The sequence below is a fragment of the Hermetia illucens genome, chromosome 1 (genome assembly GCF_905115235.1).
Source record: "Hermetia illucens chromosome 1, iHerIll2.2.curated.20191125, whole genome shotgun sequence".
Classification (NCBI taxonomy): Eukaryota; Metazoa; Arthropoda; class Insecta; order Diptera; family Stratiomyidae; genus Hermetia; species Hermetia illucens.
The window spans coordinates 180,663,961-180,677,384 of NC_051849.1; the positions used below are offsets into that span (position 1 = coordinate 180,663,961).

Sequence of the window (13,424 nt, forward strand, 5' to 3'; positions counted from 1 at the left end):
CCATGTTTCATTAACGAAAGGATCTGCATATTCACAACTGATGCAAGAATCATTTTAGTCAAAGTTGCTATCCTCGTACTGGAATACCCTGACTACATGAATTTCAGCCCTTCATTAGTGGAACAGTTGAATTCATAAAGATGAATGAGCCCTTTGAATATTTGAGCTTATAAAGAAAACTTAATACATTTTCGAAGTCATATAACAATTTTCCAATTAGCTAATAGATTTGTATTGAAAAGTCCTTAGTTGGACGCTCGCCCATGCTCTCCCTCCATTTTTCAAGGCTTTTGAATGCTTCTATCGAGCATGAAGACTGCATTAATAAAAGTGATAAGGCTTCGCGAAATGGGGTAGAAAGTACATCGTCATGTTAAATTGATTTTTCAAATTTCTCTGATGCGGTGCCAAGAGTTTAGAATAAAATTACTGAAGGAAGGACAATTTAAACCAATGAACTTGCAAGGTTGACATTCAATTTACGAGGGTGATATTTTACAATCTTTTTCTTTTATTTCAAAGGAATCTGGGTGAACTGTTGGCACTTGTTGACACAATTTAGTTCGACAAATAAAGTTGTATCATGCAATTATGAGTTTTCGAAATATTTTTTGGGAATACTATTGATAAAGTACTATTGTTGTTGTTCTTCTTCGGTCTTTGCACCGTTCAGAAGCAGAGTCGGCTTATCTTGATCGATTTCGCTATATTGTTCTATCAAAGAACTGATCTGGATGCAGTCGCTTTTTTATTCATTTTTCCATCAACTTCGATGTTCAGACCAATCTTCCCTAGTGAATCCTCGTTAGCACGAATTACGTGACCATACCATCGAAAACGCCTTTCTCGCAATTTTTCCACGAACGTTGCAACCCCAAATCGATCGCGAATATTCTCATTTGGTCTAACGTAACATTTTCGTCTTCATTACCGCGAGTTGCCGTTCACTATCTTTTATGGTCACCCAACACTCAGAACCATAGAAGGGTCATAGGCAGATGACACTGCGATAAATTTTGGATTTGAGACTTGATACTTCGATGACAGAGAAAACCAGTTGTGGAACGCCACTTCACTCTGGTTGCGGTAATACGTGATTTCCATAATGCAGTTTGGCTTTGGCTGATAGCATTGATCTGTAAAAGGAGAAAATTTAGGATCCTACCGCCTGAAATGAACACGAGTTTTCTTACGCGTTTATGTCTCTTAGTTCTTCTGAAGTGCGTGCATATGTACGTGTATGTATATTTATGTGTTCTATCACTCCATGCTATATATACGAATATTTGTATATGCTATTCTAAGAAACTATAATAGTTAGGTACTTTAATTGCTAGTCTGCTATGCTCCGAATTAATCCATCTTGAAGCTATTCATGACTGCCTTGCATTTAAATATATTTCGCTACTGGTCTCCCTTGATTTTAGAAATAGAATTGATAAAATAATTTTCAGCTCCAATTCTAAGGTATCCTTCGCAGTTCTGTCACTCAACTCCTTATGGTTAATCTATTGGTCCTCATACCAAGACGCTAGATAGCCTGATTTGAACTCAGAATGATCGCTCTTTATAGCAGGGCGGATGACTACGATTGTGTCTATCGTCGAGAAAGTGCGAATGAAACATCTTCAATGGCGCAGATATGCCGTCCACAATTATAACCACTCGGCTAAACATCCATTAATTAAAAAAAGAATGGCTAGGCTAGGGAAAGAGGATCGAAATTGATTATATTTTATTCTATTTGGAGCCATTGGGCTATTTTCATTGATACCTAAACCTAACCTAAACCTAATCTAACTCAACGCTTTTCCCAATTATTACGCCAGTCAGGTGTTAGCTGTCATTGATTCCTTAAATCCCGTAAATACAAAGATATTGCTATCGGCAGCAGTTATTAGTTTCATGCTATATTCTCAAATTTTTCTCACAAGCCTCGAGTTAGAATAAGTTAGGCTTCCTATTGTGAATCCTTGGCAAGCTGCTTTTTGATCTGATTTCTCAATACTAAATACTTGCCGAAGATCATCGTATTTCAAACTAGGCAAACTAGGTCCATGGTGACGTACCACCGGCTTATCGACAGTCATATTGCGCCTATTAGCGCTATTAGGACCTAGCCTCCTCTAGCATTCCTGTTAACTCCACTATATAGTTTGCTTAAGGGAATTGCCAAGCTACCCTCCGCTTAAGATAGCCTTCCCCCTCGGAAAAACTACGACTGGCAAAACCTTCTTGGACATGAGAAACTATGATAACACCACCATAATGTCTTAGGGTTTTCTCTAATTACTTACTGGGAAACAAAGTGAGTAGCAGAATAGCATCATAGACCTCCTCTCGAACCGTCAGAAGTATGGTATATCGTCCCTAATAAATTCATCAAATTTTTTGTTATCTGAGTGCCTCCCGTAATCAACATGTCCAAAGTGGACGAAAACGACTTGGTTATCAATATTAGTGTAATGTTTATTTACTCGACAAATTCCCTTTATTGTTGTCAAGGTCGACATTAGAGCTTAACATTTCCTATCGAAAAGTGAACGCGCGTGCAACTTTACCTAACACCATTTTGAATTCCACCAACACCTCGAGTAGGATTTTTCGTTGCCAGTTCGTGAACTAACTACGTCATACCATGGCTTACACTTTGAAATCGCAAGCCATTATTTTAGAGTTGTGTCCTCCGACGGCTAACACTTAACTATAGCCTAAGACTCTATCATTGTTTTACTAATATGAGCCGAGCATTTGTAGATATAGGTGATGATTTTTGCTCCTAGGAAACACCTATTTTGTCAATTTAAAAAACGTCTCCCTAACCAAAGTTACGGTGCCAGTACCCCCCTAAATGAGGCCTAGAATGTCTACCATACCTGCGTACCATCGTTGTCAGCTCTCTTCACGTCTTCCTAAAATGCCTACACTCCTCCACTGTTCAAACCTTCTCAGGAAGTAGATGGGATAAACTACTAAGCAGAAAGTCGTTACCTCGCTGAACTAGTGAGCCTGTGACTTGGTTCACTCAAAGTATTCCCTATTTGTCGTAAAGGGCAACTAAGAAGAATGAAAATGTGTTGTCTAGCGACCTGTAAGTCTCGAACGTGATTATTTTTTGGAAACATCTACCATACCTAAGAAATGGACTGATTTTTCGGCTATGACTTTTTGTTTTCGACAATCGTTCATGATTGAATTCTAACAAAAGTGTCAATCTTATAATTATAAAAAACTATCGCCACGTTATAATCTGACTTTCAAATAATCTGCACGAACGAATACTGCCTGGCAATGATAGGGATTGATATAATTATTTCAAGCCATTGGTTCATATGGTTTAGCATCCTTGCGTATACTAGGCATTCGTCGAAATGTGTTATGCCTTGTTGGTTGTTTGCACATCATTTTGCCGTACGTAACCTTTCGGAATATACTGAGATAAATCCCGATGAACCTCAGCAAATTCTAGTAGGAGTACTATAGCTACGAGGGATAATTGCTTTCATGATTCTTACCCTTACCCTGGTCTATATAAAATCTTCATCACTATTATCTTCCAGCCGAAAACTAGCTTAAGATTGGGCTTTTTCGCTCCTTAACCTGGCATTTATTGGTGGAAGTAAAGGCTAAAGTTGGGTTTCTAGATACAGGGAAATAATGCTTTTGCGACCCCCTAACCTCGTTTGTTCAAATTGGCTGCAATATATCGGAAATATAATAGTAATGTCTTTGGAGCTGGGGTCCGGATAGCTAAGTAGTTAGAACATAAGGCTGCCGTACGGGAGGTCACGGTTCAAATCTTGCTGGCTCACTTCAAGGCCCTGATTCAATATGGATTGTCGCGCCAATAGTGTCTTTGCAGCAAAGAGCGGCAATTCAGTACAATATTTTCAAACTTTTTTCAGGTTTTTATAATGAGGAAACCATTTAAATTATTTTGAGAGATGCACTAGACTGTGTTTTTTTCTTTTTGTGGGAAGTTGGACAGTTCCTGACTCCATTCTTCCGCTGTCTTGAGCATGACAAGCTCATTCCAACTGATTTCGTTTCTTTCAATTTTACTTCCACATCTCCAACTAATTTTGTAAATACAGTTCATTCTACGAAAAGGGAAAACACGTCCAACAAGATGGAACCCTGTGGGACCTCTGTAGTAACAGTGTTATCCTTAGGTCTCATATCCATATTGTATCAGTGCTTGTTGGTGTAATGGTTACTCTTGGTCAGTGACACCTGTTTTAAAAATTTTGAATCCATTCTTAGTTGACTGCATAGTGCGCATTTTCAACGTCGATTGTTGAGAAACTCATCTCACTAAAGGCCTAATTACACCTACTGAGTAGCCCGTAGTACTCGGACGAGTACTCGGCCGAGTTACTTCGTTGGGGCAAATAGGTGATTAACTGTGACTGTTTTGAGTGAATTTGAAACCGGAGAACTCCTTGAATACGGATTCTTTATGAAGTTGGCAAAACAACAGTTCGACAATTTGCTTAATGCGATTGCATCTAAAACTTGATAAATCCCACAAACGCTCGTGTATTTTGTGTTCTTCAATGAACTTCAGAGTTATTTCACTTGACCACTTGGACTTTTTGAAATACAGAAACAAAACAAACTCAACAAAGGAAGGAACTAAATTGTTTAAATGCAGGGTAATCAGAAGAAAGCACGAATGATAGGCACACTTTCCCGTCAATTCACTAGTTTGGTTGATTATACCAGCTGACTGGAAAGCCGAATAGATTTCAAGCGAACGGATAAGTAGTAGGGGATCTCCACTCGGCCGAAAAAATAGAACACGGTTCTATTCACTGATTCGCTCAAAATCGCTCACCCGTCACTAGGCCGAGTATTGTCTGGGCTGATTATAAGGGGATTAACTAGGTTGAATGTCTCGATCAAGCACTCGGTAGGTGTAATTGGGGCTCAAGAGGATAACCCCATGATCTCATCGATTTACTAATCGCTTTCTATTAAAAAATACTCGCCGTTTGCAACTTGTTACTTGTGCTGCCTTTCCCGTGGCCACGCCTTCGAAACCATGATCTGGTAACAACATATCTCCTATATGTCAACTATGTCTTTTTCTGGAAAATGAAACGTGTTTCTGGTATTCGTGGGCAAAAAAACGGTTTTGTGATTCTGCAGCCCAAACAAAAAAGGCAGCCACGAGCTTCCTTAATGAGTAGCTTTTCAAAAAGCGCCTCTGTTACCTTTCCTTTGACATCGGCACCATTATTTCGGCCGGCCTTTTGGTCGCTTATCATCGACCTTGATATTCAGACCAATCTTGACGAGTTAATTCCCGTTAGCGGGGATTACGTGACCATACCATCGAAGATGCCCCTTTCGCAATCTTTCCACGATCGGTACAACCCCATATCGATCGCGGATATCCTCATTTCGGATGTGACCAAAGCATGTCACAACACTAGTCCAACGCAATGTTGTTTCTATAAATTTTAGCAAATCATCTTAAGAGTTAAATGTAACAATATGTCTGCTCATCACCCCTATGTGTAAACAGGGCATCAATAAGGCAAAAAATTGCAACAATGCATAATATCATTTTTAAAATTAATATTTTTATTTTCACATGAATTTTATTAACTCAAAACTTTTGAGTAATAGTGGGGATCAGTTTCCATGAGCTACCCCCATATAGCAACGCAGAAAGAACACTTGCACAAAGCAGTCTCAACTTGATCTTGGTGTTGAGGTAACTACATTTCCAGATTTTAGTCAAAGCAAGAAGAGCGGATCTAGTGCTACTAATGCATTGGGAAGCATCCAGTTCGGTGCCACCTTCGGTAGAAACCACCCTTCCTAGATATACAAATTGATCGACGCCTACGATGCTCTAGCCCAGTACTATTATAAACGAAAAACTTCGTCGGCGCACAGTCCTGGCATCCGTATGCGTCGTAATCGGAACGCGGAGATGGCAGTGAATAGGTCATACATTAAGGAGAGACGACATGGATTTCTGACTATGTCATTCAGTGAAATCCTCTCTCCCAAAATGGTGGATGAGTGGGCCGCCCAAGAAGCACAGTAGAGAAAAAGTGCAGGCATCTCAGAAAATGGTGGGGAAGCTGAAACGTAAAACAATTTAGAACTGCATCATCAATTTTCGATATGGTCGTCTTCAACGCCAACTGGGGCATTCAGACGGTCAACAAACGTCTCACACGCTGCACGCAAGTGGCTTTGTGATATTTAGTCCCACTCCAGCGTATGACTTGGTTGAGGTGGTCGATACTTTGCTATCTTATAGCCACTTTCATGCAAGCAAAGCAGCTCCTTGGCTCTTTCTATCTGAACTTTTTCTGCTGACATGTAAGACTGTACCCTTTTTGAAACTTGAAGGGGTTGAGTCTAAGCCCGCGGGATACGTTAAATATTTCGTTCTAATATGTTTAGTTCTGTTGTCATTTCCCTGCCCCATTGGTGTGGATTTCTTTCAATTCTGTATAAAACATTTCTTAAGCTACATACTGTCGATTGTTTTCCTTAACCTGACCGCCGATGAATTGACCTAAGAAACTCTCAACCATTTTTCTATTTGTACCGCGCAAACTTGATTCTGCTTCACGATTTTTCACTAGGCCTCGTGTTCTTCATTTCTCCACATGACGTGCTTTTTGTACGGCACCTGCTTCAATAATGTCTTTCTCACAACGCAACCACCCTCGTGATTGTACCCAATACGATCAATACTGCCCCTCAAAATCATACCAATATTCCGCAGCCATCGTTTCCCTGACTACGATCTCGCCGGGGCAAAATATTACCTTCCAGAAAAAAAAAGAAAATATGAAATGGAAGACGTCTAACAGTGATCGTTTTTCCCAAGATCGCGATCTCCGAATGGAAGACTTATTTAAAGCCCGCTTAGGGGAGTACTAATTCAAGTACAAGGACTAACCTAGAGTGATAATTGCCTATTTCTTCAAAACAAGTAAGTCCATCTCCAGTTCTACCAGGACAAACTTTCGGTTTGTCAGTTAACGTCAGATAGACACATCATAAATAGAAAGATAAAAACGAATGCATGTGATCTACACTAAAGCTCAGACTATGAACATGGTCCTTAGGTATCGCCCCATCCATTCTGAAAATATTATTTCTATGTATGACAATATCCTTGATGATGCCATATAAGCGCACAAGGAGCAAGTCTTGAACATCAATCACCCAGTTTCTTGTAAGTAGAAATATTAGAGGCTATGCCAGGAATTCAGAGGATTTCTTCTCACAAATTCTGTGGACTTCTAGAATAATCTGATTGCTTGAGCTTAGTAGCATGTTTGTCAAAATCACAATAATCCCGACAGGATCCGTCAACGATGGCACATAGGTGACACATCATGCTCCACATCCATCCTCATTTTAATTTGGACGAGCGAAGGACTCCGTTTTTATAGTATGTCTCCATGCAAGCTTGGACTTGGGACAATAGCCTACAAATTCAATTGTCTTCTCCAGGGGTTTGTGGTTTTCGCAAAATTTCACAAGGCATGGGGCGGAATAATCCATTTTGGATTAAACAATCCTTTTCCATGTTTCCTGGATGTCGTAGGCATCCATTGTTTTTTTGTCTATTCGTCGTATTTGGGGAAGTAATCTGGGCCCCAGTCTTATACGTGGAAGCTTACATAAACCTGCTTACTGCAGATTCAAATTGCCATTGAAGGTGGTAGCGCGATTGCGCCAACCCTGACAATATAATTGCAAACCGGTTTGCATCAAACATATCTGCACTCTTCCCAAATTATAGCTGCCTTGTAGAGATAATCTTACTATCCCCAGACTTGAGGAAACTTTATCATTTTTTTTCAATTCTGGGATTTCATGTTAATTCCAAAAAGGGAATGTAATATGTTTGCATCCTTGACTTGATGCTTTTAGTCATGATTTTTTGTGCAAATTTTCAATGACAGCAAAGTAATTGCAAAAACAGTTATTAAAATTACTCTTTAACGAATACTCTTTTGAATTGCGTAATTGTATAAAAGATCGGCCTATCCTCAAACAATTGCCATTAATTGAAAACAATATCAATTTTAGCTCTGAATTGTGTAATCTATGAATTGAATTCTCAAGAATTTTCCAGATTTTAAATCATTTTTCCTACCTGTCATCTGATTTCGAAATTTTATAAGAGATAACTATTTATTTTAAGAGAGTCCATGGAGAGTTATTAGCAAAGGTCAGAGAGTTATAAGCCGTTCTCAAGAGCAGGTAGATCCCCCTTGCCTCTCTCGCTCTATTGAAAATACAAATGTAAATTCAAAACAAAGCCTAAAAGCTAACAGTAAGATAATGTAAATTCACTGGAGTTTCTAAGAAAGTTTTATCGTATTAGTTGTGTAGAGTCCTTGGCCTCGTTCTGGTCATTAGCACGAAGTGGCAGTCCTGACTTTTAATATTTCCCGAATATATAGTGCATTCTGGCCGGTTAACAATCAGTTTCTAGATTCCGTCATTCGGGTAAGCACCGTTCAGGATATCAGTTAACTTTTGTGATTCGTGACATCTTTTAAACGCAAAAATGGTGAATTCTAACGGAAATGGTGATTATGCGGAAGCTGAATATCTTCGCAAAATCTTCATCGGCGGTTTAACTTCCACTACTACTGACGAGGGGTTACAACAGTATTTCGAAAAATGGGGTACTGTTGTCGATGCAGTAGTTATGAAAGACCCGAAAACCAAAAAATCGCGGGGTTTTGGTTTCATAACTTATTCGGAGTCATCAATGGTGGATGCCGCTCAAAAAGCTCGCCCGCATACAATCGATGGACGGACTGTGGAGGCCAAACGCGCTGTTCCCCGAGAGGATGTTGGCCGCCCAGAAATTAGTGGAAACTCCCAAAAGATCTACGTTGGTCGGCTTGGTTCTGAAATAACGGAGGATGATCTGCGTGAACACTTTGGAAATTTTGGTAACGTTACCGGAGTGAATATCGTCAAGGACAAAGAAGGACAGTCGCGTGGTTTTGGATTTGTTGAGTTCGATGATAGTGATACTGTGGATAAGCTCGTTTTGCAAAAGGATCATGAGATCAACGGAAAAGCTGTTGATGTGAAGAAATCCCAGCCTAAGCAAAAGGGTGGTGACGGTGATAATAGTAGGCAGGGAAGCGGAAGAAACCAAGTTAACCAGGGTGGATTCCGCGGTAACAACGCCGGAGGCAATAACAACTGGGGCCGTAATCAAGGCAACAACTTTAGCGGAAGCGCATGGAGTCAGAATAACTCAAACACCGGATATGGTGGAGGTAACTCTGGCAACAATGCTTGGAGCAACAACTCCAGTGGAAACTTTGGTAATAACTCCGGCGGTGGTTTTGACAACAATTATGGAGGCGGCTGGAACAATTACAGTGGCGGTAATTCCGGGAACAATTTCGGCAACCAAGGATTCGGTGGTAACTATGGAGGAAATAGCGGAGGTAATTTTAACAATAGCAGCAGTTACGGATCCGGCAATCAACAGTTTGGAAATGGAGGCGGAAATTTCGGAAACTCCGGTAATAAACAATACAACAACAGTGGCGGATTTAAGAATTTCAGCAACAATGGAAATAATTTCGGAGGCGGTAATCAAGTACGCAAAGGTGGACTCGGACCAATTCGTAACCAGAACACAGGCAACCGCCAGAGACCTTTTGGAAATAGGAACGCAGGGGCTATTGGAGGAGGCAACTTCGGCAATTAGGCGGCCCCAACAGATGCACAGGAATATACGTAGATTTTTGGACTTAAAAATTGATTGTAATTTTACTTCTTGATTTAATTTGTATTTTTATACCTTTTTACATTCTTGTAAAGTAGATCTCTAAACTGTTAGGGCATTATTCCCATTGACTACTATGAAACCCAGTAGCATATGTTATATTAGAATATATAACAACTTTTAGGCGATCATTGACTAGATTAGAAGCCTTGACCTATACTTAGGAATTAGATGTTTCTTATAATGTTTTTGTACGAGTTTTTCTTTGAATAAATTTCCTGTGCGTAATTTATGGTTTTTAGGCATTTTGAATCCGACGTAGTCAACCTTATATTTGTAACTATTTATTATTATATTGAAGAACTTCAAATAAAGCCTACAGACTTACGCATAATCCACAATTGTCATCGATCGTATTCCTAAACTATTTCTTGAGATTTCCTAAGACTTCCAGCAATTATTAGCTGCAACATACATCAATAACTTGAGACTATACTTCGATTTATTCAAGGCATAATTACGTGGTCCTTTCCCTTCTGAACGGCTGCATTCTTGAAGCACCCCCTTTACCACTTTTGTTACATTTCAGGCAAGCTTGAAATGTAACCAGTGTGTCCTTATTATCTTTATCTATTTTGCCTTAATTGTTTCTAGTAAACTAATAGCTGTCTTTGCAAATATAATCAATATTTCATTTCCAAGAATACTAGGATTAGATGAGATAAATTTAGTCAACATCTTTCATGGAATATCTATATCCAGGTAACTAACCAGGAAAAAATGGTAATAATTCTTTCTTCTTGCCTAGAATCTTGTTCGTAACCTTATTTTATGATAGTCTCCAGGTATCTCCACTGCCCTCTATGCCCAGGTATGCTTGGCTGAGTATGCGACATTTACGAGTCGGTTCAAAATAGATTTGCAGATCTGCACATACCTCCTGTCTTTAGCCTTTTTCTACCAGCACTCCTTTTATTGCAGGATAAGAACATTCTTAGACTCTCCATCCAAAAATGATGCTTTATTCTTATCAACCTAACATCAAAATTGATAGTCGCTTCACCTTTTGAGTAAGTCTTAACTCCAGTTTTTTCTGCTTTATTTCCCTAGCGCTTAGCATTTGATCATTGGAAGATGGCCAAGAAATTTCAGAATTGTGTGACTTTGGTAGGTACTTATGTAAGAATCAAATTGATGGTCTGAAAATAACTTGTCGGGCGTGTAGTCAAGAAAACTGATCGCAAAAATATATCCTGCCAATACCCTTCCAACGAAATCCTGAATAAAAATACTTCTTCGAATTTAGAAACGTCAGATGAATTCCTTTTTTGTTAAAGTCTTCATCCCTTTCCTTTAGATTGGGCATTCCATGCAATCAGTCCCAGGGCGGAATTGGACCGATTGATTCGAATCAGAATACAGGCCATCGCTAAAGACCTTTTGGAGATAGGAACGCAGGGGCTATTGGAGGTGGCAACTTCGGCAACGTGTTGTATTTTTGATCGTCACGTTTCGTTTTTTACAAGTAATTGGTTTTCCTGGAGTATCAAGCAACTCAAGCAATGATGACATCCTGGAGAGCATGAACTTATTTTAAACTTTCGAATTATCGCATAATTTGTTCCTTTTCCAGTGGCTTCTTCTGAGAGATTTAAACCTAGATTTCTAATCAGGGGACGCTCACTAACTTTTTAGTCAAAAGAACTTTATTTTATCTGCAAGTACAGTATTGGAGGATTGATAATATAGCTTTCATATGACGAGTGAAAGTGGACCGCTCTACTGTCAATCGGCACATAAAAAACTAGTCCCTTTACCTCATTAAGTAACTGCCCTGTTTCAAGATTGAACGCATTTACGCGATCACTGCAACCGAAATCACGGGAAATAGTTTTATGTCCTCTGGTATAAGGAATGTTCAAAATTATCATCTGAGTTCATTATTGTTAACTACGATCGCAGAGCTAAAAAACTATTTTGTTATGTTGGCTTGTTTTGACCTTTCAGATCCTCCAGCACTTAGCTACATAATATATTCACCAAAATATCGGTCGATACGCACTTGTCCGTCATTTTACTAGTCAGTTCTGTTAAGTAGCCTGAGTAGATTAAATTAGATTGAATTTCTAAAATATGGGAATGCACTATTATTAACTTTATTTAAGCAGATAGCGTAATGTGATGTATTTTGAGGCTTAGATTCTGTTTGGATGCACCATTGTGTTTTTTTTTCAGATTTTCTGGTTGAATAGGTTCGAGAAGAACGAGATCTGTTACACTTTTTGTTTGCACACATTTTGAGCCCCCATTCCCTTATGTTTCACCCGGTATCAAAAATATCATTAGTTTTGAAAAGTACTAATACTAATGCATTTGATAACCAACACGACCATATGCTGTGGAAAAATACACCCCCTTTGACATGTGATGGGAATGTGCTATGCTATAAGAGAGAAATGAGCTGCACTAGGCACAGGTTTCCGTAACCGTTGAGCAGTCCAACAGAATGGCAAAGATTCTCTATAAGCCATGAAAGCTGCGGACACTAAAGGCTTCATTAATTTTAACCAACGATATACCATTATTATTGCGTCTACTGTAAAATACTCGCGATGCCATTACTTTTCATATATTTCAGTGGAAATGGTATGCAACTAATTTGATCTTTATTCTTTAGGCCATATTGTTGTTTTGTTTTCCATCCTTTATTCTACTGATTATGATTCCGAGAAGCGTACGAGTTCCTCATTGGATATAGACAAATCAACTGGATCAGATTATTGCTAGTATCTTTTTATATCCTACTATAACCATTATAGAAAACGATCAGTCCAACAGAAAATATAAACATATTTGTCTTATGAAGTTGAGGATCGTCGATGATTCATAGCCGCGTGATTGGGATAGGGTATAACACTCACTAGATACTAGCCCGGGTTAAAACGAATTGTGTCAAGACATCCACTTTTGCATGGGTGGTGAACACTGCTTTCACTAGCGTTTTCCTCCTTCTATTTTTAATGACACAGAGTAATTTTTCAAAGCTTCACAATAGTGATTACGAACTAGTGTTGTATTGACAGGCATAACTCTTCACAAATTTCTGTTCCAGAATAAAGTGGCCACCATTTTGTCGTATGAACTTTTGCGATTTCGGCGAATTCGAGTTTTGCCACTAACGAAACTTGTGCTTAGCTTCAGTTGCTATTTATATCCAAGTTTCGTCGTCAGTGACAATTGAATGCAAAAATTTCCCGACTTGTTCTACGTAAATAATTCGAAGCCACTTCAACACTTTGTCGCTTAGTGAACTTATTGGAAACCCATCACGCACTCATGCTGACGGCGTGGTGGTTGAGTGGGTAGAGCGTCAGCCTTTCCATATCGCTGCTCTGGGTTCAAATCCCGGTCGTCATGGGTGCCTGTATTCGTCTTGTGTTTGTCTCGCTGCTGAGAGCTTATCACTTGCACAGCGTTTAAGTGTGATAATAATGAAACTGAAACACAGTCTGACTGTGTGGATACCTTATACGCCACCAAGGAGTGAACAGGAAACCCTATCACGCACATACCTTACGGGCAAATCTTCTGTCAAAACCTTGGCATTCATACTCTTGCTGAATATCAGGAATTCGTTCGCGCAACTTGCTAACCGTCCCACGCCGGTTTTCAAGCAATC

General features: G+C 39.3%; 3 protein-coding genes across 6 annotated transcripts in view; 2 read left to right on the forward strand and 1 right to left on the reverse strand.

Moving 5' to 3' along the window:
- The window catches only part of LOC119646844 (rab3 GTPase-activating protein catalytic subunit), a 477,376-nt gene that overhangs the window by 369,723 nt on the left and 94,229 nt on the right, over positions 1-13,424 (forward strand). The window lies entirely within an intron of this gene.
- The window catches only part of LOC119646843 (vasorin), a 395,527-nt gene that overhangs the window by 331,136 nt on the left and 50,967 nt on the right, over positions 1-13,424 (reverse strand). The window lies entirely within an intron of this gene.
- On the forward strand, positions 8,359-10,139 carry LOC119646845 (heterogeneous nuclear ribonucleoprotein A1-like). Its single transcript, XM_038047467.1, has one exon. It carries the CDS (start codon positions 8,558-8,560, stop codon positions 9,725-9,727), a length of 1,170 nt encoding a protein of 389 aa, XP_037903395.1. The 5' UTR covers positions 8,359-8,557; the 3' UTR covers positions 9,728-10,139.